Raw genomic sequence first — 27,928 nt, forward strand, 5'->3', positions numbered from 1 at the left:
TTATAGAATTTTTTTTATTAATGATCAATAAAATGGTAGTAAAACAAGCAGATGAGCCTTGCAGCAGACCAGTAAATCAATCAACAGAGATGAACCAAAGACAAGCCCACCTTTCTTTCTTCTCTTCCACCAGCTAACAACCTCGGCATGTTTACTATTAGCATGCCAAGCATGTAAAAAATGCTCTAAACACTGACACGAACCAACAGCCTAGGATTTTACATACAACTAATTAATACAAATAATTTGAGGAATTATCCATTGGGACAGACAAGCACAGCACAATGGTAGAAAGCATGTTGTTTGTAGCAGACCTTGTTTTCTATCTCGAGTTACCTAACAAGAACCATGAACACATAACATCAGGTGTGCCACTAAGTTTTGCTGTAAGCCACTGTGTTTGCTCTTGCTTTGTGTCACATGCTGTCTGAAAGCAATCGAAATTGTAACAAAGTGTGACTGCAACAGTCTGACCAGATGCTAGGCTGCACGCAGAAGCACAAATTGAAGGTCCCTGTTTCAGCACTAGATTAGTCTCAAACAATTGGTTAAGTTCCCGCCAAGCCCTTTCCACAGAGAGATGCCAGGTTGTGGATGATGGCACATAGCGCAACTTCCCATGGAACACGCCACGCTAAAAGCTATGGTCACTAGTGCGTTTCTCAAAATCTAGTGCGTGGTTGCTGCTGCAATGGACGCTGTGGATATAGCATAACACTCGGCGCTTACGTAAATCACAGCTGCACAAAAGCTGTCTTTTCAATAAATTGCACTGTGTATAACCGAGGACACAATGTCATCAGCTGTAGCTTAAAGGAGCATAGACACCTGATTTATAGCTGCATGTTTTCAACTTTCAAATGATACGTTAGATATTAGAATACATGGATCACTGCGTGGTATTCACCTATGGCTACTAAATAATTTAAAACTGAATTTCTTCTCTCATGCTGTTCCAGTTCCGGTTTCAACCGAAAAATGGGTGTTATGTACAGTTGACCTTTAAGTCACATGAGCCACAAAAAAACCTGCAATATCAACACTGATACATAGTTTTAATTCACTACAACACTTCAGTAGCTACAATGGCAACAAACAACATATCAGCAGTTATAGTAACATTTTTTTCGTGCCTCACACGATCTGAAGGTTGAAGAAACCGAAACAGCAGGTGAATATCACGAAAGTCTAATGAATCATTTGAAAGAAAACACGCAAGCAAAAATTTGGTGTCAATAGACCATTAAGGCTTTGGCAGGCCTGTGACATGACACCACTTTCGGGAAGTTTCCCTGGCACGGTCACTTTGTCAGTTCACTGTAACAGTTTTCACACACTCTGACGGGCTTCTTGGATGATGCAGTGGCTGCACTTTTCGATGAGCACTCGTTGCAGAAGATGTTTCCACAGTTTCGGCAGTGGTGCTGCAAGATGGCCAACAGAACTGTTCTTTAGGCACGCAGAGTACTCTGGCTACCCTGCTCACAAAACCCAAGTCATGGGTGTCCCATGCTTATCTCCTTATCTCCCCACCTTGACAACCTAAATGCATTCTTCTTCCCTTGTTACCTGCTCTGCTACCACAACAGACAACTGGTTACCTATTTTGTAAACTGTGGGGTTTGTCCCAAAGTGATGTATGGGGTATGAAGGATGCCGTAGTGGAGGGCTTTGATTTAATACCAACCGCCTGGGGCTCTTTACCATGTGCTGACATCACAAGGCACACAGGTGCCTTTTGCATTTCGCCTCTATCGAAAAATGGCCGCTGCAGCCAGGGTTAGATCCGTGTCCTCTGGTTCGGTCGCCAAATGTGCCAGCCACTGAGCCACCGCGGACAGGTCCAAAAACCAACTCCTCATCATCATTTCAGCTCAAAACCTATGCAACTCTAGTTTGTTCTCTAATCTACACTGCTTTCTTTTCGCCACTGTTTTCTCTTCCAACGTTTGCTGCATTGTTTTTAGTCTCATTTGGAGTTTTTTAGTTAATCTCAAAGTTATGGCTCCACAGTTGGGTAGTAGTAGTACAGATTTGCAGCAGGAGTGACCACTTCACTGTGCTGGTAGATTTTCCACTCTGTATATCAATCATCAGTAAATGCCCAGAGAGGAAAAAAGAGAGTTGCCCCAAACTGACAGGTAACCAAACTTGCAGATCAGGTTTTGCATGTTACAAGTTTAGGGAAACATGAGGGAGCCCATAGGTTCATTAGAATGCATTAAGACAGACTGTGGGAAATTTTTTCTTTACTGATTTGTCGCATCACATGGACACAACAGGCCAAAAACTTCTCTGCCTTCCTTTTTCTCTCTTTATGCTCCCCACATATGGGCAACCAAGTGGGCACAAAGTGTGGACGATCCCCCTGTCTTTTCTCTCTCCTGCCTCCTTCTGCTTAACACATGTGCATACTTCACTAGTTGACATGATCATATTTATCAACCTTTCACACACCTGCCGTATCAAAATGCAATTGCGATAAAACTGCCAGACATTTTCATATCCTTAAAAAAAAGAAAAAAAAAGTATTTACACTGCATGTTTAATGACGTTATCTCACAGCAAATGTTCCAGCTAATGCTCTATTTTTAAATCAATTTTTCAACCAGTAACCAAGGAGTTTGCACCTTTTCAAAACAGTCAGTCATATCTAATCTAGGCAGCTGTTCTTGCATGTATCTGACCTTTCTTTTTATACAGCTCCATAACACTCCTATCTGGATTATCACTGTGAAGAGGGCACTCATCCCTGGTGGCTAGATGGCATGAATCCAGGCACAGTTGGAAAAATGTTCTCTTCATTTTAACCGCAGCTGCAAGGCTGCACTCTTGTGCTCACCAGTACAATGAGGATTACTCAAAAAGGACAATGAAGAATTGCATCCCACCATAAAGATGACCACCATATCCCCAATGCACAAAAAGGGATGGGTGAGGGGAGATGGAAGCCTCAAATGAGTGCTTACTGAAAATACTATTCAGCCAAGGAGACAACACAGTGCTCACCTTTCGAATGGTGACAGTAAAAAGCTTTTCACATCCTGTGCAGTGTGTGACTTGTGAATCATCTGCCCACTTTCGGCCAAGGTGCTTGGCATTGTCCATCTGCACAAAAGAGCACTGTTGCTGCAACTGGGGACGCTCAAGCTTGAAACAAAGCTTTTCCATAGCTGTGAAAGCATAGCTGTGAAAATGCACACCAACACTGGGCATGCTCCAGTTGCCCTGGCAGATGCCGAAGCAGGCAGTATAGTTGAAAGCACTTTAAGTATTACTACCTCTCACCCACTGTGGGGAATGAGGCATCTTGCAAAAACACCACTGCAGTGTGCATCAGCGCTGGCTTCGATATCCAAAACAATGTTTTCGCATATATTTGAACACAGTCAAGAATTGGCAATTTGAACCACAAGAATAATTTGCATTGTGTTGGGTTTACTGGCTCATAAGCCATCATGCGCCAAGCTCGCGGTGGAGAAAAATTGTTTTGTGCTGATTTTTACAAAAATGTGAAAAAATATGGTGGAGTAGAAAGCTTAAAAAGTTATTTCCTTCGACCTAGTATTGAGAGAAGAAAGAAGATTTATAAATGGCTAATATTAAAAGGAGGTTGGGTGGCTTTCCTTGGCTGGGAAAGGATCTGGAGGCTCCCAGCCAATAAAATAAAAGCCTCAGCCTTTTTCTCAGGAATGAGAAAGCAGCTGAGGTGAGCAGCAAAACACTATGTCATGATTTTCATTTTTTGAAGAAAACCTGGTTCTGTTAAAAATCTAAGAACACAAGACATGTCCACAATTGTATTATCATCTAAGAGCAGTGCTGGGTGAAAATGAATGCACTGATTATAAAACAGAGAAAAGCACTTTTTCCTTAGTTTTTCGAGTTTCGAGCATGAAAATAAAATGTGATTAACTGTAAGCTCATCCCCACATGCACAAACTGGTTTGTCTTGTTCTGTCAGCAGAAAGTTGTGTGTAAGGTGTGTGTGGCCTATACGGAGACAGCAGATGATGACTCCCTTGAAACGTTTCTGGTGCACACATGATTTCCATTCACCTAAAACTGGTTTACCAAGTGTAGTTTGTTATTTACTTCCTTGTTCCAATCGGACTTCCATTTTTTTCTTCCTTGCTTTACAATGTACTATGTAACATCATGCAATCATTATAGAATAATTTGAACTATGAACTCTATGCGCTGTTTACAAAAGCTTGAACACTGTAACCATCAGTAATTTGTTTATTTCCACATTTTGTGACGGCTCCAAAATTTAGACTTGCTCTTAGTGCTGGAAAGTCACTTAGTAGAGCCTTGGTTCATTCAGGCAGTGTTCATTGCTTTGTCAAAATCAACTACAGAAGGTTATTATTTCTCTTGTAAAGGTCCTTAAAACTTCCTTGGCTGGCCAACATTTGAGCCAAGAAAGGAAACAACACCAATTCCGTGGCCTTTTATGCACTTGTGCCAAGGCCAAACAACTGTGTAATAAGGTGGCTGAACATTATGCCACTACGTATTTCTTAGTAGGCTGGATATATATATAATATATAAAAGATTATGTAACTAGAATGCACACATATAGTTTATGCACGAATGGTGTTCAGTTGTAAGCATAAATTTGATTAGTAAAGGAATGTGGACAGTCCTACACAATAAAATCATTGAGGCAAACACTGTACTTTCCTCTTCAACCCAGGGAGACTAGAAACATTCTATGCCTTACACACTTCTTGTGGCAGCAGATGGCATCGACCAGGTCCTTTTGTACTTTCAGTTACTTGCTTTTTTTCTACAGAGTGAGAAATTTGCTCCATTTTACACTCTCTACAAGGAGCTTTATGCACACAATTTCAATGCAGACAACCAAGAGCGCAAAAGGAGCGGAAACAGACTGAGGTGCCTTGGCGGCACGTGATGCACCTGCAGCAGCTGGTTCTCACGGCCCAACTCGTGCAGGGCAGCCAGGGAATCGTCCAGCCGGCGCCTCAGATCAGCCGCGTTGGTTCTCAGCGTCTCAGCCTCAGACTCGCTCCGCAGGCACCGGTCCAGCAGGGCCCTTCGCTCATCCAGCGCATTGTCCAACTTGGCCTCCAGCTCTGCGGACACCAAGCAGACTGGTCGCAGAAACCCCACTGGTGGCCAACAGATGAGACATGCACATTTGTACGAGCAGTAACTCCCTTGCACGCCCCGTCTGGTACATCCAGAAGACTGTGCTGGTATTACTACTACCACCATCGGGCCATAATGCAAAATCGGCTCACGCAGTGAAACACACTGGTCGGGACATTTCAACGGAAAGCTCCAGTGGAAATGTCGGTAGCTGTACTGAGACACTGCGCAAAATTCTATTGAGCAAAAGTCAATGCAAGCGCCAGCAATGGTCTTCCAAGAACATGGCCCCAATGCTGAACAATCTGCCTGCAGAGACCAGACTAGTGAGAAGCACTGCCACGCACCCAGCTTGTCCCCTTGGGCAGCATCCAGCTGCGTCTGGGCAGCCTGGCGGTTGGCTTGCTCAGACGCCAGTTGTTCCCGCAAGGCTTCCAAGGCAGCTTCCTGTCGTGCACAGCGCTGCTGCTCTGCCTCCTGCGGGACAGCGCCACAAGCCACCAAGCCTCCAACATATGCTGGCACTCTGTTAGAATGTAACACGACCCTAAGAGATGTGTGCCCACAGGGAGCTTTCACTGAGCACTGTCCCAGAGATGAAAGTGCAGCACACTTGTAGCTGCTGATATGAAAAGGCATGATGATGAATGTGCTACACTGAATAAAATGTTCAAAGATTAGCAATTGTGTTGGTCTAACATTACGTCCTCCTTGTATTTAGCGAAGAACTTATAACAACAACGGCACTTTTTACCTTGGCTCTGCACAGTCGTATAGCTCACAAGTGAGCGAATAGTGTGCTAGTGTGCAATTTCTGAAAAACAAGGGTGCGCACCAGTTGCGAGCATGCCTCAGCAGCCCTGTTGAGTGCTCGTGTGAGGTCTGCCTGGAGGCCCTGCAGGGCCTGCTGGTGGTCGGAGGCCTGGCGGTCACACTGCTGCTGGACTTCGGCCAGCTGTGCCTCGAGCGCAGAACGACCAGCCTCGTGCGCCGCATGGCTCTTGCGCAGCTGCTCGGCCTCCAGCTCCATGGCCGCCCGGTCGGCCTCGAGCGCCACCTGGCTGTTGCGCAGGTTGCCCACCTCCAGCTCGAGCACAGACAGCTGGTCAGCCAGGCGGCCCTTGGCCTGATGAAGAGCCTGCACAGCCTGCGCCAGCTCCACCTTCTCGGCACGACCGGCCACCAGCTCCTCGTGGCTGGCCTGTGCTTCCCGCTGGCTGGTGCACAGCTGCTCCCGACACAGGGCCAGCTCAGACTCACACACCTGCACCAGTGCCGTGGGGAGGATAAATAAATACGCTGCGCTATATACACAACTCATGGCTGGCAATAATAAAATGCACACCACCAACAATCGTCACATGAAAAGCTACCTCCAAAACAATGATGCCAAAGATATCAGAACATTCAATGTGTAACGACGAAGAAGTTCCTATTCAGGCGAAGACGATGACGAACTTCTGACCGTTGTATTGAGTGGCATTGCCATCTCTCGCTCTCGTGTGCGCTCTCGGTGCTCGACCTCTGTGTCTACGGACCGCCGTCGCCCAGTACCTCTAACACCCATCCCGGTACCCATCTTACAGATGCAATACCTGTGCCAGAAAGCCACGAACACATGTGCAATCTCTTCAAAAATCCTGGACAACAGACGTGTACAGCTCCATGCCGTTTATATGCTTAGGCAATAGCTTCCACTTCACACATTTAGAGCAAAACTGGTTTGAGCTAACTAGTCATTAATTATTTCTTCCAAGGCCAACCTGCGCAGCAAACTAAGGACAACAGACTGAAAAAACAAGCAAAGGACAGTCTAGAGTGGGAAATCATGGAAACAGTTTGCACTGTAAAGGCTGAGAACGCATGCATCAGCATCCCTTCAGTCACATTAGTGAGCAAAATAAATATTTTACACAGACATCGGTCGTGACATATCAAAGCTCGAATATGAAAAAGCACTGATCATGGAGCAGCAAGCCCCCGAGCAAAATAAAATCAGTTGACAGTCAGTGTCTGTCCCGTCGTCTCATTCCTCCAGTCTGCTGTCCTCAGTTTTTTTTTACTGGGCCTTAGAGAAATCAGCAGTCAGTTAAGACAATAATAAAAAAGAAAATATCCTGCAAGCTTTTTTCTCGAAGCATAACTCTATGTGACTGGTCTCAAATAGTATGAGCCACCTTGGATTATTTTGAAATATAAACCAGCACAGCCTATCTGGACAGGCTGCTCAGAATGCAGAGTTTGATTTGCAGAGTTTGATTTCAACAGTTCCCTACCCAAGAAAGAGCAAAATAATCAGAAGCTCTAAAGGCACCTTGAGAAACTGCTTGTGTCATCAGTAAGGTATGCGAGTATCACACAGTGTCGGGTCAGCCATTATGTTCTAAGTTGAAAAGCTGCATTCCAGGCAGTACACACAATCTACATTTTAACAGTGCTCTCAAATGTATTTCTCAATGAATATTCACATCAACTGCAGCTGCTAAAGAAAGTGTTGCACACGAAATGGAGAAGAAGATCATGCGATGACGCCAACAACGACAAAGCTCTGGCGGTTGACACTCATGCTTAAGATAGAGTTGCTCTTTCTGACCTAGCCTCTCGCCCCACTGCTTCATCAATAAACTTGTGCAAGAGTCTTCGTTGCTGGCGCTTCCCACATCCAAGTAAACCACCATAGTGGAGGGTTCTGAATAATTTCGACCACCTGGGGTTCTTTAACGTGCACTGACATCGCACAGTACATGGGCCTCTAGAATTTGGCCTCCATCGAAATCGATCGAATCCGCGCCTTTCAGGTCAGCAGTATAGCACCATAACCACTGAGCCACTGCAGTGGCTTAAAGGGGGGATGTGGCTTTCGGAGGTAAAATTTTAATTTTTCATGCAATGAAATGAAATTTGGCATGCTTAATGAATGCTCAAATACAAAACTTCACTGAAATATCTTGAGCAGCTTTGACATTCTATATATTCTTACATGCTTCATTGCAACACCAAATTTGCAGAAAGCCTGGCACGACAACAATACATGATAAAAGTCTGCAGCCACTCTTATGTTTCACCGAAAGGAATGGTTGATGCTCTGACATTCTCCAAATAATTTTAGCAGCGTGATAATTTTCTACACACTGTAACATTCATGCTTGCATAATGCACTCATAAGTGTCATGAAAATTAGTGACAGAATAAAAAAAAATTTAGAGTAATTCAAAAATACAGGACCATCACAGAATAAATTTATACAGAAACACAATGCAACAAACCGCATAAAAATCCGTAAAGCCATTATCGTGCTAAGCTTTCTGCAAGCAGGGAAGTCAGGTTATAGAACACCTTTGAGAAAATCGGCATTGTCACGGACATTTCAGCCAGTTTTTTGCTACCGTTGGTCACAGAGACAATTTTTAAAGTCACTTCTGAGTTGTTTTCGGGAAATATTTTTTGGGATGCGATTAAAAAGACCATACAGATACGAAATATGGTGCTTTCTAAAATTACATTTTTTTTATATATATATTTTCGTGATTTGAAAGGCGCGTCCCCCCTTAAAGCATGGCTGAGCCTGGGGCTTGGATCCATGTGCACACTCAAGCGGGAGCTCCAGCTGAAGCAGAACCCACCTGCAGCTGAGCAGCCAGCCGTGCTGCCTGTTCGGCGTGGCTTTCTGCCAGGGTGCGATACTCGGCAAGCTGTGTCTGTGCTGCCTGTGCAGAGTGACGAAGAGCTGCCTCGACTGCAGAGAGCTGCGCCAGTTGGCTACGCAGCTCATCCACCTCAGTCTGAAAGGACACACACAAGGTCAATGACAACTGTGCAAACAATACTTCGCCACTAAGGACCCTGACTACATTTATGGCAGTGTCCCAAGTTTTGTTCAAACCTTTGGAATACTACCACTGAAGCTTCTGTTGCATTAGGATGGTGCTTTCATCATTAAAATAATATGCCATTGGCAAGTTTCTTCGTGTTAGGGGACACAGCACTTTCATGAGCACATTGTTAGACAGTATGGCATGAAAATGTGCAGTTGGACAAGCACGCAACGCGCTACATGTACTGCAATGAGTGTGCTTTCTGAAGCACCCTGCACTCCAGCAGTGTAGAAAGGAAAAGGAAAGCATTGTAGGCCAAGAAATGGCACCTTTGCTTAAGGGTGGTTTAAATAAATAAATCGATCGATTAATCATTTTATTCTGATCACAAAATGATAATGATTAGGATAAGGATAAGGTGCTCTGCCAACAGTTCCAAGAGAGGGCACCATCTGAGACAGCATTGGGAACAAAGTGAATGACAGACAAGTGAAGAGATAAGCATCACCTGGCGGGCTTGTATCTCAGAGCCACCACGCTGTTGCTCCAGTGCCAGCGCTGTCTCCAGCTCCTCCTGGAATGCCCCACGGCCCAGTCAGAGCCAGGGAGGAGCTCAGAGCCACTCTCTTTTCTTATAATAAAACACAGTGTTCCAGAAAAACTGCAGGAGATGATACTTAAGCTCCGCCTTAAGGGTATGATGCGATAGCATTAATGGGCTAATGCCCATATATGCAAAATTGGTCGTTCTCGACTTTATCGTCGGTTGCTGGGAGTCCTCATGCCACTCCTGGCGCAGTGGTGCAGCGATGCGCCACTGTCCTGTGATGGCAGGTGCTGCCCCTGGTGGGGCTTTTGTGAACTAGGTGGCTCACCTAGGTTTGCTTCTCTGAGGATTTTTCGTGGATTTTACACTCACGATATCAACGACACCGACAATGATGCTGGCTTTTCTGTGACACGGAATCCTCAACGCTCTCGCGTTAACAATGCTGAACATCCTACTCAATATGTCTGACCTGATTTCTTCAGAGATAGAAGATGACTGTCTTAAAAGCTCCGAGACAAAACACTACTCAGAAATTTCATACACGGTCCAACTGATGCTGCGCTAAAAAACTTTAAGAGCATGCAGCACTGGCCAGAAAAATCATGCAATGGCAATGCCTAGAAGTCTTAATAGGACGAATCGTAGCCAGAGAACTACCATCCTTTGCACAGAAAAAAAAGAAAAAAAAAAAACAGAGACCACACTGATGCCTACAGCACGTGATGTAGTAGCATCCAGGCCTTGTTTGGCAACCTCCAAGGACGTTGTCAGCGATGCACGTTCAGTGCGAAGAGCCTCCACCTGCGCACCCATTCAAAAAGCCACGGTTGACAACGTCGCTCTCAGCCACCCCAGAGTCACAGATACAAGGGACGTATGCCTGTGTAAGTCATTAACCCACGTTTGTTCCCTCATCTAGTGTGCCTGATTCCCGACTGTCAACGTTACACCTGTCAAGGAAAGAAAAATGATGTTAGGAAACCGGAAGCGGGCAGAATGGGTGAGGGAAAAAACGCGGGTTAATGACATTCTAGTCGAAATCAAGAGGAAGAAATGGGCTTGAGCATGGCATGTAATGCAAAGGCAAGATAACCACTGGTCTTTAAAGGCCTACTTGACCGAAAGTTTACTTTGGCTAATTTTGCACTTGATATAGTGTGCATGTTATAAACAATATTTATTTTTAATATTATAGCAATGAAGCATCTAGTATTTTAGTTAGAAGCGCTCAAAAAACTCTGCAGGACGACGCAGTCCCCTAGCAGTGTGTTGGACAACTAACAAGTCAGACTGGATATGACACACCATTGAGACACTGGCTCGCCAGTTTCAGGCGTTCTCAAGTGAGTGAGAGCCCCTCGTAAGCCCTTTTGCTGGTGTGTTTCTGGTTGCTTTTGCCGCGAAGCTCGATGGCCTCCGAGAAAAATTAGCTGCTGGCATGTCTACACAGTGCGTGGCTGTGGAAAGGAATGCTGAAAGGAATGCGGAAAGCACCATTGTACCCTTTCGGCTACAGCCCTTTACATTTGATCTTGAAAGCTGGTCTCAACTGCCTGGAGTTCAGGCTTCGACGTGAATTCCTCTCTTTTTCAAAAAAAGATAATGGTGGCCGACTGACTCTTCTCCCTCGTGCTAACCCCTTTTGTGGGGAAGGGCTTTGTCAATAGACCTCTCCCGGCATACATCATCAGCGCACCTAAGTGTGTCTTGTCCGGTCGGCAAAGCATGCCACGTACCGAGCGAGTTGTAATTGGGAGAAGAAAGGCTTCAAGGCGTCTCTAATCGGGAGAATAAAGTTGAAGGGCGTGTGCTAGTGAGAAGCTAGCTTAGCCAGTTCAGAAGCTAAAGCGAACTCTTCACTCTTCGAGCAATGCCCTTTTGATGTCACGCTGTTTACACCAGGCAGAGGTCTAAGGAGGGGTCTGCTTCATCTGAAAAGAAATCAACATGTGCGCGTTTATTGCAGGTGCAGCTCTAGCTGATGCATCGTGCATCGAACGTACCTGCTGCCGCGAAGACTTGCCGGCCGGGCTGAGCATCTTGGAAGGCCACATGTGCATTACTGAAAACGCCGAATTTCTTACTTATGCCTCACGCCATTCATATTTAAGGTTGAATACAGGAAGCTTCAGCATTACCATCCGGTGCGTTTCGACGACCTCAGAGGCCTGAACGCATAAGATATTTGAATGATAATATTTTCAAAGGGAGACAACACGTGATTTTGATATGTTCTCCATTATTACTCAGTCGATACAGGTACACTGCCTACCAGCAATTTGCGCGGTGGGCATATGGCCGACTGGGGTCTGGCAATCACGTCGTTCTGCCCAGCTGTGTGGTTGAAAAGAGCAGAAAAACTTTTGCATTTCTGCAGTACATGAGATTTAGTAGGTGGTTCTAGGTAAATACAGTAATAAACTCAGCGCATAAGTCTTTGTTCATTTGTAACTGGTATGCATTTTGCAACATGCAGTGGCTTGCCCGGCCAAGGCGCGCAAGATGAACCAGTCCAATATCAGCACCGCATTGATACCACGGTCCTTGAAGAGAAAAATATATATTTATTTCGCAATACAAATTTTGCTTCTGGTATATTCTTTTGCTTTACACTGCGCTTAATATTCTAGAGCTCCCTTTTTTGACATCCAGCTGTTTATATTTGATTTACCTTGCGTTCATTCCACTTGCTCCAAATTTCTACTCACAGGCAGGAATACTTTTCCATGGGGGAGAAAAATGAGAAGGAAAAGGAGAAGGCAAGTCTTTTTTTTTAATCAACACAATAACTGCATTGCACGCCCAGCACAGCGTGCATGCAGTGTTGCCACTGCTACTGATTTATCAGTAGATCTACTGATTTTTGGAAAAATTTACTGATTCAGTGATAACCTCATTAAATCTGCTGATTTTTGCTTTTCTCCTACTAGAAAGGAACAAAAACTACTACTCTTTGGTTCTACAGAGTATGTCTTTCCAACTTTTCTTATTTGTTTATGACACAGTGATACTGATGGCCAGGTTGCATCAGCCACTGCCGGTTCAACGGCTCACTCATAGCTCACTCATCTACCCTGTGTGGCGCACGAACAGAGCTTAGCACGAAGTCAGGTGTAGGGCCATTTCTTTGACCTACACCAGCTACACCAGTGTAGCAAACGTCCAATACCTCCAGAGGGTATTTTCTGCTGTTAACATGCTAAAAACCAATCAAAGAAACAAACTTGCAACGGACACTGTTATGTGCCGTGCTGCATACCAAGCGCCTCATTGCCTCTTCATCGTGCTTCCAGTTCAGTGTAGAGAAGCCACTGCTCAACAGGATGGAAACATGGCGCAAAAACCTCCAAGATGAAGGCGACGGATAGTTTCCGCGTTGATTTTCTGAACTTAATCATTAACTGTATTGTGTGGTATTTGGTGCCAGTGAACCGATTAAGAAATCTCTACAAGTCACTGCATGTGGTCATTATCTTTTCGATGTTCACTTCGCATTTTATTTTCTGAGATAACAACAGTTACTCTGTAATACAAATACAAAACTTTTCTTTCACTGGAGATACGAATGTAGGGGACTGTTGACTGAGGTACCGTGGTTCCGGTCGGCTGCGCTATGCTGCGCGGCGCCGGCGGTGGGAAGTTCCATTGCGGGGCACATGATGTCGCAACAATCGCTACTTTCTGTACCGCGTTGCTTTTGTTATTATGATAGCGACACTTGTCTTCTTCTCCCACCGTATCGTACCGTACTAAAGAAATAACTCATACCGCGTAGAGAAAACACGCCCAAACAAGTGACTGCAGCATATATGAAAATCTACTGATTTCTGCTGATTTTTGGCATCAAAATCTGCTACTACTTTTGTGAGCGCTGTGGCAACACTGCGTGCATGTGCTGTTGGCATGCGTGCCCGTTCAAAAATGCCGACTTCACTTCAGTGGCTTCACTGCTAAAATTAAACACTTCAAAGGCTGCAGGTCCGGATGAAATAACAAATTTGTTTTTAAGGAGGTACGCCGAATGGTCTGCTAGATATCTCTTTATAATCTTTAGCACATCTTTGAACACGGGTACACTTCCGGATGACTGGAAGATCAGTAAAGTCACACCAGTTTTTAAGGATGGAGACACTACCAATGTTTCCAATTTTAGACCAATAGCACTAACATCAGTGTGCTGCAAACTTTTAGAAAATATCATATCCAAACACATACGTCAGTATTTAAATCACAATAGTTATCTTAGTGAGTATCAACACGGGTTCCGGGAGGGCTTATCAACAGTGACGCAACTAATGGAATGTGTGCATGATTTTTGTAAAGTAACTCACGACAGGGGTCAGGTAGATGTTTTATTTTTAGACTTCAGAAAAGCCTTTGATAAGGTTAAACCCAGAAAACTTCTAATTAAGTTCAAAGCTATTCTTGGAAATAATTGTGTAGTTCAGTGGGTGGAGGACTTTCTCAGCAATCGCAAACAGTATGTTGGCATTGGAGACAAGTCGTCACGTTTATGCGAAGTTAAGTCTGGGGTGCCACAGGGATCAGTTCTTGGCCCCCTTTTATTTCTGACATATATAAATGACCTGATTCAAGATTCGCCACTAAAAGTAAGGCTATTCACAGACGACTGCATCATTTATAGTGAAATTAAATCCGCTAGTGACCAAATCCAGCTAAACAATTTTTTTATTTCAAATACAAAACTGGTGTAAAGAATGGCAAATGACCTTAAACCCGCAAAAGACAGTCTGCATGACGATTACTCACAAGGCTGAGCTGCTTCACTATGCATATGCTTTGCAAGGTAGTCCCCCTTTCACAGGTAAATGAATACAAATACCTCGGCGTGACCATAACTTCAAACCTCAGCTGGACAAAACATATCGATAACGTTGTCGGGAAGGGGAACAAAAGGCTAGGCTACCTCAGATGCGTCCTAAAACAGGCTTCCACAGACACAAAACTGACAGCGTACAAGATGCTTGTACGACCCTTACTTGAGCCTTTGAAATACGGGATACATACCACAAAAAGCCAATATCTAAACTTGAGCAGGTACAGAGAGGGGCCTTATGCTTCGTTTTCTCTCAATACTGAAGGCTGGATTCTATGACACCCCTTTATGCGGAAACTGATTTGCCTTCCCTGTCTCAAAGGTGAAAAGAAAAAAGACTAGTAGATCTTTTTTTATTGTGTCATTAACAGTTCAGTGCATGTGAGAAAAGAGCGATACATAAACGAAACAAGAACAAGCATAAGCCGTAATAAACATAGTAGACATGTCCAAATAGAGAAATTTCACAAGGACTGTTTCAAATATTCCTTTTTTCTTGTAAAAGCGTCCGAATGGAATGGGCTACCAAACGAAGTGGTAAATGCACAATCTCGAGAACAATTTTCCGTCCGACTTGCTAAACATATAAAGCAATAAAGTATACAAAGGGAGTCTTTTATTATCTGCATTTTTTCACCTGTATTTTATGACTGTACTCTGTTAACACTGTTTTATTGATTCTACTGTATTGACTGCATCTTGTTCCTGCTGGTCTGCGTATGCCACAAGTTTGATGTTGTGTTCACTCCTATCTTGGTCCAGGTTGGACCGATAGTATGTACAAATAAATAAACAAATACAAGCATTTTTTCTACTTGGCCTCAAATTGAATATGCCTCCATCCTTCGCGATGTCCGAACATTGCACAAGCTGTTATCAAATACTGCCAAACCAACAACGCTCAATAGCATCGCGGCACGATCATCTTCGCTGAGGTTGCGCGCGAGGAGTCTTCTAGTCCACCAGAGCAAATAAAGCATGTTTAAAACTTTTTCTGGGGCATTTCATCCCATTTAAGATGCATGTTATGTGATTTAATGTATGTTTTTTCATATATGACCAGTATTTATCGAACAAAGTGCTGCGCGCGCTACTGGTACCAGTGCATTGCACGAGCCGCATCAAGCAGACGCTCCGAACCTGTCCGGACTCCAGTCTCAAACATGCGTCCCTTCTGGCAGCCGGTAAAGGCATCAGTTTTTCCAGTTTCGGTATTGAAAACCCTGATTTTTGCGTACCGTTGGCAACTTAACTGATTGAAACTAGAATGTAATGCTTTGTGGGTAACATAATCTGGGAGTGTACTACGAAAAAACAACTTTTTTATGATTTGCAAAATTTCAGTCAAGTAGGCCTTTAAGGGTAACGGAGTGGATTCCAAGCGAAGGCAAGAGTGGCAGGGGGCAGCAGAAAGTTAGGTGGGTGGATGAGATTAAGAAGTTTGCGGGGACACGGTGGGCACAGCTGGCAGAGGACAGGGTCGATTGGAGAGACATGGGAGAGGCCTTTGCCCTGCAGTGGGCGTAGTCAGGCTGATGATGATGATACCTATTATTTGTGCTCGTACGTGTTTTTAGTGCACTAGCACTAATAGTGCTCATTCTCTGCATTTAGCCATTGTGTGTTTGTTTGTCTGAAGCTTGCTTTGTGGCAGGAGGCGGTTGTGACGCACACATGCACGCACGCAGATACGCATGCACGCCTGACAGGTTGTGATGACATCACACAAGGTCACGTGGTCTAGGTGGCAGGGGGATGATAAACAATGCAAAATAATGCCCACATAGTGCCAGCACACGTAACCAACACTGCTTGAAACTGTGGCTCTCATGTTTTGTTTTGATGCTGACCAATAGCATCCTTTAGCAAATTAAATTCTCTCCTTTTCCAATAGATGCTTAAAGGTCTGTGTGATTAAGATGTCATCCAATCAAGCATCAATAGGTCAGTAGTTCAGATCAATACTTTTTTTTCTTTGTTAGTTTAAGCCTGCATGTGCAAGAGTACAATTTTTAAGAAATAAAAATAAATTTGGGCCCTGAAGCACAGCTGCTATTTCTCCTTCCTGTGTTTTTTTCCCAATTCTTTTTCCATCCTCCATGGATTCAGCTGCATCCTTGAAAATAGAAGGGTGCCTTAATTGCTACTTTCCTGGCACAAGAACAGAAAAGCATGTTCACCGCTCAAAGTGAAAATTGGTCGCCAATGACAGGCGGAGTATCTGAAGCACCCCACACCATGCCTGCCCCTGTGCCCTTCATTCGGTGTGCCAGACTGGGGTGGCACTGGAGAGACCAGGAGGAGAAGGGAAGCTTCCCAGGGAAGAAGAGGGTGGGGAAGTGGCGCCACCTGCACTGACCTCGACCAGCAGCCGCTGCCTCTCGGTCTCACTCCTCTCCAAGGCCTCTCGGTGTTGGGCTTCCCTCTGCACACACACACACACCACATACACCCTCTCACCTGCTGGGCTCACCCTCTTCATTACCGCCGGAGGTAACAAACACCTCAGGTTAATGATGATGACTTTGGACAGAAATGGGCACCTGAGGTATTTACCGCTACTGCCCACAATGCTAAACGTGGCATTTTTTTCGGCAGATACCCTGCTGCGACTCTCCTCTTTATTAAATTCTGCACATCTGGCGGCAGTGGGCCACAGCAGCTGAAAAACAGTGCAGTTTACGCAAGCTGCTGTGAAATGCAGTCATGCAAGGGCTTCACACTGGTACAACACTTCCATACCTTTCCTTCCTGCCTCCCTTGCCCAAGAAGTGCCCATATTTCACAAGCTTGACGTAATAACACACATGCACTACACCCTTGCCTTGCCTGGCGCTCGACTCAACCTGCCCTACAGCTAGGCATTGCACTTTTCAGTTTTCACTGTTGAAAAATTCGGCACTTTTTTGTTTTTATTTTAAAACCCAGTATTCGTTTTTTGTTTTGGCAAATATTTTTCCAGCAGGTGAATTCCTGACCTTTGTTTGGCGACATAATGCCGCATCTCAGTACAGTCAAAACTCAATTTATGTTTATCTCAGCTTTTTGCCAGCTCAAGTATTCCATTTAGAAATAACGCATAAATGGATGCATTCAAACCTGTGCTTCTTCAAGGACATGTTATCGCCATTAGCGAAAGTAATGGTAGTGAAATGAGTCAACCGCCAGGCGAGACTTTAAGTGGATTTTGATTTCTTAAAGGCGGGATGTCATGTTAGTGCTGAAATATTGCACTAGGTTGAGCAAGAGAACAATGGGGCATCGCATGGTCTGCGTGGCGATTCCAGCGATGGTACTGTTGCTTAACAGTCATGGTATAGCCGGAACAAGACACTTTCTTGTGACATTTATGCATGGTTTTGCTTCACTGTCCTTATATACAGTGGAGGAACCTACTAAATGAAACAGCTGGCCTATGGTGATAGTGACAGTGAACAGCGCTACGCTAACATACGACGCTTGGCAAGGAGGTACCGTCTTAGTCAAAAGTAACCGGGCTGCATGGTTTGCTTCTAGCTTGTACAGTGGAGCCCTTGAGGTTTTCCTGAAGATCAAAACGTGTTGGAAGGTAAGAAGACCCCCAGTCCTTACCTATAACGACCATTTCAGCTTCAGGGAAGCTTTAAGGGCTCCACTGTACGAGCTAGAAGCAAACCATGCAGCCTGGTTACTTTTGACAAAGACTGTAAATGGAGCCTCTCGGTGTGCAGACATGTAAGGTAGTGGAGCAATGCCTCAAAAAGCCCGACTATGCTGTTTAATTCAAAGGTACCGGCATCTCACCACACGCCTGCCTGGAATACACGATTAATTTCCTACTTTGATTGGGCAACTACTACATAATAACAAGCTAGCTGTGGCGTCCATGCCAAGGATACTGGCCTTTTTCGGTTAAAACCGAATTTTGAAAATAGAATTCAATGTACCTTTATCTTTTTTTTTCCCCGCCCAGTTTAAACCGAAAGGTCCAGCCCCTACCAACGACAAATGCACAGACGAGGTACGTGCCTTGTCTGTGCGTATCCGAGCTTCGGCCAGTCGTCGGTCAGCCTCTTCTAACTTGAGCTGAAGCGTCTGCTTCTCAGCCGTGAGGGTAGCCAGTGCTGCCGCCCGTGTGTTGTCCTCCTTGCTAGTGTCTGTGGGCACCAGGCACACAGGTGGTTCAGCCATTGCTGCCTGCACCTGGGCATCCTGCCGGCATACCTTCTGCACAGCAGGCATCAACTGTGACTGCTCCTGGTTGTATGCCCAACTGTCGCACAAATCACAGCACCTCAGCTTTCGCAGTGCTCATAAGTGCCCAAGCAGCCAGCAAGATTCTAATCCCAGAAGCTTTCACTGTCAACAAAGCAAGCTAGCAAGGGCAAAAATAAAAAGCAAATATGGCAAGCTCACCTGTTGCGTAGCCACAGGACTTTCTGTCTCAGTCTGCACACTGCAACACATCGGTGGAATGGTGCGAGGATGCAAAAACAAAAATTACCCCTTTCAGGCACTACATATATTCACCACACAGATAACTGCCCTGGATGCTCTGTATACTAACTCATTCAGTGTGTGAGCAGGCTACTTGAGGCTTGTACACACAGGCTGAGCAGCTTTATCACTACATGCATTACAGGGTAAATCTTCTAATCCTGCTCGACCCAGAATGAAATGCCTTACTAACAGCACACAGCTGGGCTACATTTTTTCTGGATAACATAAAGTAAGAAATGCTTAAAAAACTATACCACAGTAGAAATAGACTTATTCTACAAACCTCTGTGAGAGCTTTTCCAGGACTTCCTGAAAGGAGAAAATGAAAGGCTATTTAAGGACCCGCCGTGTTGGCTCAGTGGTTAGGGCGCTTGGCTACTGAGCAGGAGTACCCGGGTTCGAACCAGGCCACAGCGGCAGTGTTTCGATGGAGGCGAAACACAAAAGGCGCCTGTGTGCTGTGCCATGCCAGTGCACGCTAAAGATCCCCAGGTGGTAGAAATTATTCCAGAGTCCTCTACTAAGGCAGCTCTTTTTTTCCTTTCTTCTCCCACTCTTTCCTTTATCCATTACCTTACAGCGCAGTTCTGGTGTCCACCGAGATATGTGAGACAGATACTGTACCATTTCCTTTCCTCAAAAACCAATTTTCAAATATCATTCTCAATTTATTGAAAGCGCCAAAATGGAGTACATATGCACTTAAATAAAGATGTAATGGTGCATATTGTCAAAGGTACGCTTAGCTAATAAAACACAAAATTCCCTTGGTAACTGAGAGCTTCAACTCGGAAGATAACACAAGTGCATAAAGCATCAAACATTACAAATGCCTTTATATGAAGCTTGCTTTGTGGCATGCTGCTGAGCTGCCCACCAGGTTGTGGACAACCTTCTAGGTGTTTTGTTTTATTTTTAATTGGAAGGTTTTCCATGTGGTGGCATAAAAGTGGCTGTCGACAAGCTAAAGTAGGTGATGGTGACGTCATCTGGTGACGTCAAGGACATTTGCGCATGCATTGGCTGCGCCTCAGGGATTTGTGCTTCTCGGGTCCTATAGTTGCTAGAACCATTGGTTCTAGCAACACTGCTTTGTCCTATGACGTCACCACGCTTGTACTTGCGAGTTTGGCCTGTGGCGGCGATACCTGTATTTTGGTTCTTGCTCTTTTCTACGTTACAAGAGCTTTGTTGTCAGTATGAGTGGTGTTTTTGTAATCAGGAGCTGGTGTTCTGTCGATACAAGCCAACTTCAATTTCTCTTCAGTGTCCCTTTAATCACAAGGAAAGGTGTTCCTCCCTGGTAAGTTCAACTCCCAGTAGTTGTCATCTTCTTGAGTCCTGTGCTCCTGGACACGTCCACAAAAGGTGGCTAAGATCCACGTATGGGGCATATGCTGGGCACTGCATCTTCGTGACAGCCCCACCGGCACGTCACCGACAGGGTAAGGGCCACCCCAGCCCTTATCCTTCTACGGGATCCCTCCTCCTTCTAAGAGCATAAGGGGCAGCATAAAAGGGTTCTCCCACAGCTTCCGCCCTTTCCGTTCGATGACGTTCCACATCACGCTCACGATAACCTAGGACATAGTGTGTCTGCCGCTACGGACAAGGGTGGTGTACTGGTAAACACTCTCAGGTTTCTGTTACACACAAAACATAAATACCCCCGAAAGCTGAAGATTGGACAGCAGTCGCCATAGACGCAACATTCGGAGGTAGTGGGTTCGGACCCACTGTTGGCATGGTTGTTTTTTCTTCTGCATTATAATTAATTGTCTTTACGGGACAGATTAACTACGGTATTATTCTCCCATTGATCAACATCACAACTTAAAGAAAAAAAACATTCCCCTTGCACCTTGGCTTCAGTGGCTGTTGGCTTCCTTCATTGCACCTACACCTCGTTAAGTTATGAGAGAGGGGGTACACCTCGTTAAGTTATGAGAGAGGGGGTAAGTGCACGGGGGAATCAGGGCACGTGTACTCCTTATAGATGACGGCAAGATGGGAAGAGCGGAGTGGAGATCAAAAGGGAGGCTAGTGGGAGAGGCATTCGTATTTGGGGCTTGATGTGTAAAGGCATCTGCTTTCCTCTGGTCATCATTCTGAGTATCTTCTTGTGTCCATTGTACATGGATGCGTTTCATTATTTTCAGATTCAGAACATGTATCTCCTGAGTGATGCTTAGTGTCTTCGTCACTCGTCTGAGTTGTTTAATAGCCATTAAGGAGTCCATATAGGTATGGGCTTCTCTTATAGACGTTATGTGTACACTCCATCGCATCACGGATAGCTTTATCACAAGCAGGTCCGGATGGTCTGAGGTGTAATCCCAATGTGTGATTACCTCAGAATGTGTAGGGCTAGTAGTTGCCGTTCATCTGCCCTTTTCTATGACTGATGCGTCCATATAAGCTATACACGCTCCCGGATATATATCGACCACTGTTCGAGTTGTCCGCCCAGCTTACGATGGAGCTTGGTCATCTTGTTTGTAGTTATTGTAGTGTATGTCCAGAGAGGGGGGTCTATCATTTTTGGTGGCTGTGCTGTCACCTCACTGTACGCAGCCCTCGACGCAATCTGCCCACTGTGGCAGCTGGCAGTTCAACTGATGATTGGCCATAAGATGTTCATCGGGAAGAGCAATCTGGGTCTCACAAGCCACCCCGATGGCATCACAAGTCAGTGGCTCATCGCTTAACCACTGCACTACTGTGCCAGGAGTGGTACAAAGACTCCCAGAAATCTATAAATGTTAAGTAGAGAATGACCATTTCCGCACATATAGGCATTAACACATTATCGCTATCCCAACAACTTCCAACTATGAACAATGGATCCAAACACTGGAACCAAAGTGAACAATCGAAGTGCTGTGCACTTACATCACATTTGGCCTAACTACACAAATCGACTGTTATTTTTTTTTTTTTTCACAGCTTTGTGCTCCAAGGCACGATGTCATTTTGATCGAGTAAACTCTCTGTAATGAAAATTCTGGTCTAGATCCCCTCTGCAGGCTGCCAACAGCACCAAAGAGAGGTTCGCCAAAGTTAGCTTGCACCAACAAATGGGGCAGTGTATAGGTCACTGTAGAGCATTTTTTTTCTCCCATCTCCCAATGTGGAAGCAGCCTTGCATCCTACTCACCGGCTGTGCCTGCAGCATCTGCTCCAGCTGGGCCCTGAGCTGAGTGGCCTCCTGCAAAAGGCACAGTGGCGAGCACATGCAGGGAATCCCTCAGCGATGCTGCTGCCCGTACCTACCATGCGTGCCTGCTGCAGGTCACTCCCCAACTGCTGCCGTGCTAGCACCAATTCCGAGGTCACTACATTCAGGGAAGGAAAGGGAAAAAGAATGTTACGTTGGGACTAGAGAGCCCCGATGTTCAGCTTCACCATTTAGGGCGATGACAACTGTATTGTCTTCAGCAAAACGCTGAGTTGGGCTAGTTGGTATGGATTCATAATAAAACAGTGCAAAAGACGATGGACCAGAGAACACAGGACGAGTGCCGACTCGAAACTAAAGGTTCTATTCTTTAAACCTTCATACAAACAGGAACACACACAAAAAATGCTATTTTGTGGAACTATTTTGTTCCACAGGCTCAATTATGCAACGGCAAAGTACTACATTCCAAAAGGCCGCCTTTTTGGCCCTTTTGGCACAAAATTGCCCAATACAGCTTCCGAACAGAGAGGGCTCATTTCAGACAGAAGCTTACCAACTTCTTACCATACCAGAGCTGTACACAACCCTAGAAAAACAAGGTCTCCCTAACAAACAACAACTGTCATCACCCTGAATGGATGTGCTGATAATACAAGCACCCCAGATGGGGCCTGCTCAGACAAATTCACTGCCCACGGATGCTACATACACAGTGCCTTGCCCTCTTCAAGAGCCCGAACCTGGGACCTCAGCATCTCAGCCTCCACCTGCAAAATTGTGGCAGATGCATGTCAAGTCAGTAGCACACCACACGCACTGCTTTTACAAAGACTCAGGAAAGTTTCTCAAGACAACCTGACAGCCAGCACAAAAACAGCACAGTTGATACACAAAGCAGTGCTTGTCCAAAAAATGTGCAAGGGTCGGTCAAAAAGTAAAGCACATTCCACTGTATGCTGGCAATGGTAATCACTAGAGAAATGTGATTTTGTAGGTAAAAGCACTGGCCCTTTACACTCTAAGCCTTATCTAATCTGTTTCCTGTTGTTTCGCATAAGCCACCATGGATCATCAACGTGACACCCTACCATGCCAATGTGCAGTGATTGCATTCTTCAAGAAGTCTTTTGTTGCAATCGAAACGAAGACCACAAGCGGAAGGAGGACGAGTATGCACTTGAGTATATAGATGCCAAAACAGGCCTCCGAGACACCCAACCAGGCAGTAGTCTCCTGTGAAACGTCAAAATGGGGCTGCCAACTTTTGGCCACTAATGCCAATCAGCTTTTGCTGATTTCATCCTCTTCTGTGTCCCCTTCCCTTGTGTGTTGTATTTTTTTAGCACAATTTTCCCATGGCTTCTACAGAAGATCACCAACTAGCCCGACTACAACTCTAGTTAAATGCGCTAAGCCAGTAATCTCAGATCTAATACTTTTTTAAAACTAAATGCAGAATCCCCAATGTTATGAACAGCAAGGTGGGTAACCATGTACTTACACAGAAGCATGCTGTTTCAAAGAACAGCAGAATAAACGATTGTGCATAATTATAAAGTACATCATAAATTAAAATGCTATCATAAAAAATGTGTTTCTGAATGTGTTATATGCAGACACAAATTTTTTCTTCATTAGCTGAGTCTATAAAATGCTGGCTTCTACACTAGCTTTCCAAGGTTAAAGGCAGAGGTTTGTTGAGTCTACAGCGCCCCAAAGAAATTAGCCTTTTATCACAGAATTGCAACATTTTTTTCAAAGATGTGAAAACCAACAATTCTTACGGTGTCACCCTTGTTGAGAATAGCTCCATGCAGCCGGGACACCTCCGTCCGTAGCTCCTCTGAGCAGGAACGCTCCTCCTGCAATCAGACACTAGAGTTCAGTCAAGCTTGCTGCTGGGCTAGTTGGTGCACACTGTATGCTCAAAGTTTTTCAACATCGGACACAATAAAAAGATGAGTACTTGAGACCAATGTACCCAGTCTTTTCATCCTGCCTTTGTCATCATCAACATCAACAACCTGACTACGCCCACTGCAAGACAAATGTCTCTTCCACATCTCTCCAATTAGCCCTGCTCTGTGCCAGCTGTGGCCGCCCAATACCCACAAACTTACTTTCTGCCGCCCCCTGCTACGCTTCCCTTCCCTTGGAATCCAGTCCATTACTCTTAAAGACCAGCAGTTATCTTGCCTTCGCATTACATGCCCTGCCCAAGCCCATTTCTTCCCCTTGATTTTCGACTAGGATGTCATTACCCACGTTTGTTCCCTCTCCCACTCTCCGCTTGCAGTCTCTTAATGTTACACTTATCATTTTCCTTTCCATAGCCTCTGGGTTGTCCTCAATTAAGTTGAACCCCTCTTTTTAGCCTCATGTTTCTGCCCCATAAGTGATTTGCCATAAGATAGATATACTTTACTGTTGAGGGATGCTGGTAAACTGCCATTCATGATCTGAGAGAACGTGCCAAATGCGCTCCACCCCATTCTTATTCTTCTAGTTAGTTCAATCTCATCTTCATTCACTCCCATCTTCCTCCCTTCCCTTGGTTCGGGTGTCCACAGAGAAATGAGACAATTACTTCGCCATTTCCTTCCCACAAAATCCTTTTTTTTTTCACTCTGGATCCGGATCTGGGGTCACTACCTGCCCTAAGTAGACGTGTTCCCTTATCACTTCCATCACCTCGCTACCGACTGCAATCTGTTGTTCCCTTCCAAGACTGTTGAACATTACACTCGTTTTCTGCATATTAATTTTTAGACCTACAGTACTACTCTGCCTGTCTAACTCATTGATCATGTTTTGCAGTTTATCTGATTCTTCACTAACTCCTTTCCCCAACTGTTCCCAATCCAGGCCTCTGAATACTTCCTGTAAGCAGGCGGTGAACAGCATTGACGAGATCATGCCTCCCTGCCTGACACCCTTCCTTATTGAAATTTTATTTCCGATTTTATGCGTGGATAAATGCTTAAGTTTCGACTGAGTCAAATGGTTTCTCGTACTTTATAAAGGCTATATATAGGGGTTGGCTGTACTCTGCGCATTTCTCTATTACCTGAATGGTCTCTTGTCAACTACCCTTTACGAAAGCCTGCCTCATCATATGGTTGATTGAAGTCTAAGGTTGCCCTCACTCGATTACGGATTGCCTCAGTAAATACCTTATGGGCAACAAACAGTAAGCTGATTGGCCTAATTTTTCAAGTCCTTGATGTCTCCTTTCTTCTGGATTAAGATGATAATAGCGTTCTTCCAAGCTTCTGGTACGCTCAAGGTTATAAGGCATTACGTATGCAGTGTGGCTAGTTTTCCCATCACAATCTTGACTCCATCTTTCAACAGATCCGCTGTTACCTGATGCTCACCAGCTGGTTTCCCCCTTTGCATTGCTCCTAAAGCTTTCTTTAGTTCCTCTTTCGTTACTGGCGGAATGTCCTAGAGCTGTGCGCTACTGCTCTCTCTCTTAGTTGGTGACCCGAACACCAACTACACATCACAGCTATTGTTCAGTTAATTAAACCAAAACTGAAAAAAGCATCAAGAAGAAACTGAATTATAAATTATTTAGTGGTTGTAGGCGTGTACCACATGGTGAGCCATGTATTTTAATGGCTAACACATCATTTGAAAGAAGCAAACATGCAACTAAAATTGGTGTCTGTGGTCCTTTAAAGCCCTTTATTTTTTCTTTCCCTCTCTCTGCCTACAATTTCATTTTCTTGCTCTTTGTAATAGCCTTTCTGTTGCTACGTGCCTTTTTTTACCTAGGGCTGAGAAGCCAATCAAGATTATCGGAGCTTTTCTTCTGGTGTTCTTTTCTTTTTTTTGGTGGAAAATAAGTATTGACTGACTCAACACTATAGCTAAACGGACGAGTTGGTTTGGTTTTGGTTTTGTGGGGTTTAACATCCCAAAGCGACTAAGGCTATGAGAGACGCCATAGTGAAGGGCTCCGGAAATTTCAACCACCTGGGGTTCTTTAACGTGTACTGACATCGCACAGTACATGGGCCTCTAGAATTTCTCCTCCAAAGAAATTCTAGCCGCCGCGGCCGGGATCGAACCCGCGTCTTTTGGGTCAGCAGCCAAGCACCATAGCCACTGAGCCACCGCGGCGGCTAAAATAAAACCGAGTAAGAAATTGGCCGAGCTTGGGAATCGAACCCCGGTCTCCGGAGTGCGAGTCGAGCACGCTAGCACTCCGCCATGCCAGTTCGATGGACGAGTTGGTGATACATTATTAGGGCAACAGCACGAAAGACAACAGTGCACGTACTGTGTATCCTCCCCTTTCATCCACGTCTCTTTGTGCTGTTGCCCTAATATTGACTGAATGCTCGACTGACGAGATGCTGCTAGTACAGCTGCTTGCCAGCCATCATGCTACTTGGTGGAGGCCTATCTCACCCGCAGGGATGCATGCAAAGCTGCCAGCTCATGCTGGAGCTGCTCCACAGCCACTGCCTCAGTGTCAGGTGCCGCTGGAGCATGGTGACGGGCACAGTGGCTCTCGAGCTCAACCTCCGAGCCCAGCCGCATGCGGCACGTGGGGCACACCACCTCCAGGCCACTGCCATGGCTGGTCTCGTAGTGGTCCTGCAGTGCATCTGCCGACGGGAAGGCTCGCAGGCACGATGGACACAGGAAGCCCTGCAGTCACATGCACCCTCATCAAAGACTTTATGGGTCCCCTATTTTGACTTTCCCATCTCCCACATTACAGAAACATTACGACTGAATACACAGGGTAAGAGGCAAAGTACCCGCTTCAAAAAGCCCAGCCATCTGCCCGTAATAAACTAGAAATCAAACCTACAAAAATGGAAAGTCGAGCAAAATAGTTAGTATTCATAGCTGAGCATGACGGACATCTGAACATAGGGACAAGGGGAATAATGAAGTAATTCACATTAATTTAAAAGGACTTGCAGTTCTATGGTGCACATAGGGTCTTTATTATAGCTTTGCATACAGCTCTTATGGGACACTTAAAGTATGCCACCGCAGGTAGAAATTTTTCTTTCTTTCTTTCATGTGGCTGTCCTGCAGCCAGAACGTCAGTTTTTTAACAGCAGCAAAGCAGCTCACAGCAGGCGCAGTAAAACACCGACAGTCGTAAGCATAAACTGCGTACACGCTGTACATTAAAAAAAGAAAGGAAAGGGAACCGCGCAGCACTGAAAAATCTATGATTCTACACCGAGAGCTTCATATATGGTGCAAGAGCACTGATAGGATCAGATGTACTACTAAAACAAATCAAAGGTTCAGATACCAATGAGCACATTAAACATCACGAAACCTGCTAGACACTGCCATCAAGAGTCAGCTTGAAAGCACATGACATGCGAGCAGGCTTCGAAGATGAACGGCTCCGCGCAAATTCGTTGATCACAAAACCCTGCGGTCGAACACGCTAGGAAATGCTACCAGACAACCAGCCAAATCACGACCGGCCAGACCAAAGTTGGCAGTAATATATCACCTCGGCGCTCGCTTCATTAGCTTCCGATGTTTCCGATGGGCTTGGGGGCTTCGTCGGACTCTGGCTCTGAAAAGCATATGCACAGGGCCAGATTGATCAACGGCAGCGGTGCGCGGCTTTCCCAAAGCAACGTGCGCTATTACCTTTGCATCAGAAATTTTAGTTAATAGTTTGTTTATATTAAACATCACTTTTGGTGCAGCGAAACGGCTGAACCACCAGCAGAAGACGAAAACAGGAACCAGGGCTGTGCAGCGGTGCAGCCTCCTTTACCACCATGGTATTTAGCGCCGTTCACGGCGGAGGAGAAAAGTAAAATTATCTCTAAAACGTATGGCTGCCAGATTTAAATTCAGGTTATCTCATTTCTCTGCGTATTAACAGTAAATTGAAACTAGATTAGGTTTGTGAATGAAGAAGTTTCGCGTAGTTTTGGTTGGTTTCGACCCACTTT

At 45.1% G+C, this 27,928-nt stretch overlaps 1 protein-coding gene across 2 annotated transcripts; it reads right to left on the reverse strand.

Moving 5' to 3' along the window:
* Window positions 1-27,771, reverse strand: LOC149359188 (uncharacterized). 2 transcript variants are annotated; one of them, XM_089571450.1, is made up of 19 exons: window positions 27,618-27,771; window positions 27,475-27,540; window positions 26,397-26,639; window positions 23,762-23,839; window positions 22,687-22,744; window positions 22,070-22,131; window positions 21,954-22,004; window positions 19,080-19,105; window positions 18,713-18,752; window positions 18,326-18,523; window positions 16,677-16,742; window positions 10,195-10,281; window positions 9,439-9,504; window positions 8,739-8,897; window positions 5,951-6,379; window positions 5,463-5,592; window positions 4,924-5,099; window positions 3,010-3,108; window positions 1-1,424 (listed from the first exon to the last, which is right to left on the reverse strand). In XM_089571450.1, the coding sequence occupies exons 1-19, from the start codon at window positions 27,660-27,662 to the stop codon at window positions 1,302-1,304; spliced, it is 2,202 nt and encodes a 733-aa protein (XP_089427576.1). In that variant the 5' UTR covers window positions 27,663-27,771; the 3' UTR covers window positions 1-1,301. The 2 variants fall into 2 exon arrangements, with proteins under 2 accessions (XP_089427576.1, XP_089427575.1); XM_089571449.1 differs by having other exon boundaries at window positions 10,180-10,281.
* Between the last annotated feature and the right edge of the window lie 157 nt (window positions 27,772-27,928).

Source organism: Amblyomma mixtum, chromosome 2, assembly GCF_055824585.1.
Source record: "Amblyomma mixtum isolate Tamu chromosome 2, ASM5582458v1, whole genome shotgun sequence".
Taxonomy (NCBI): Eukaryota; Metazoa; Arthropoda; class Arachnida; order Ixodida; family Ixodidae; genus Amblyomma; species Amblyomma mixtum.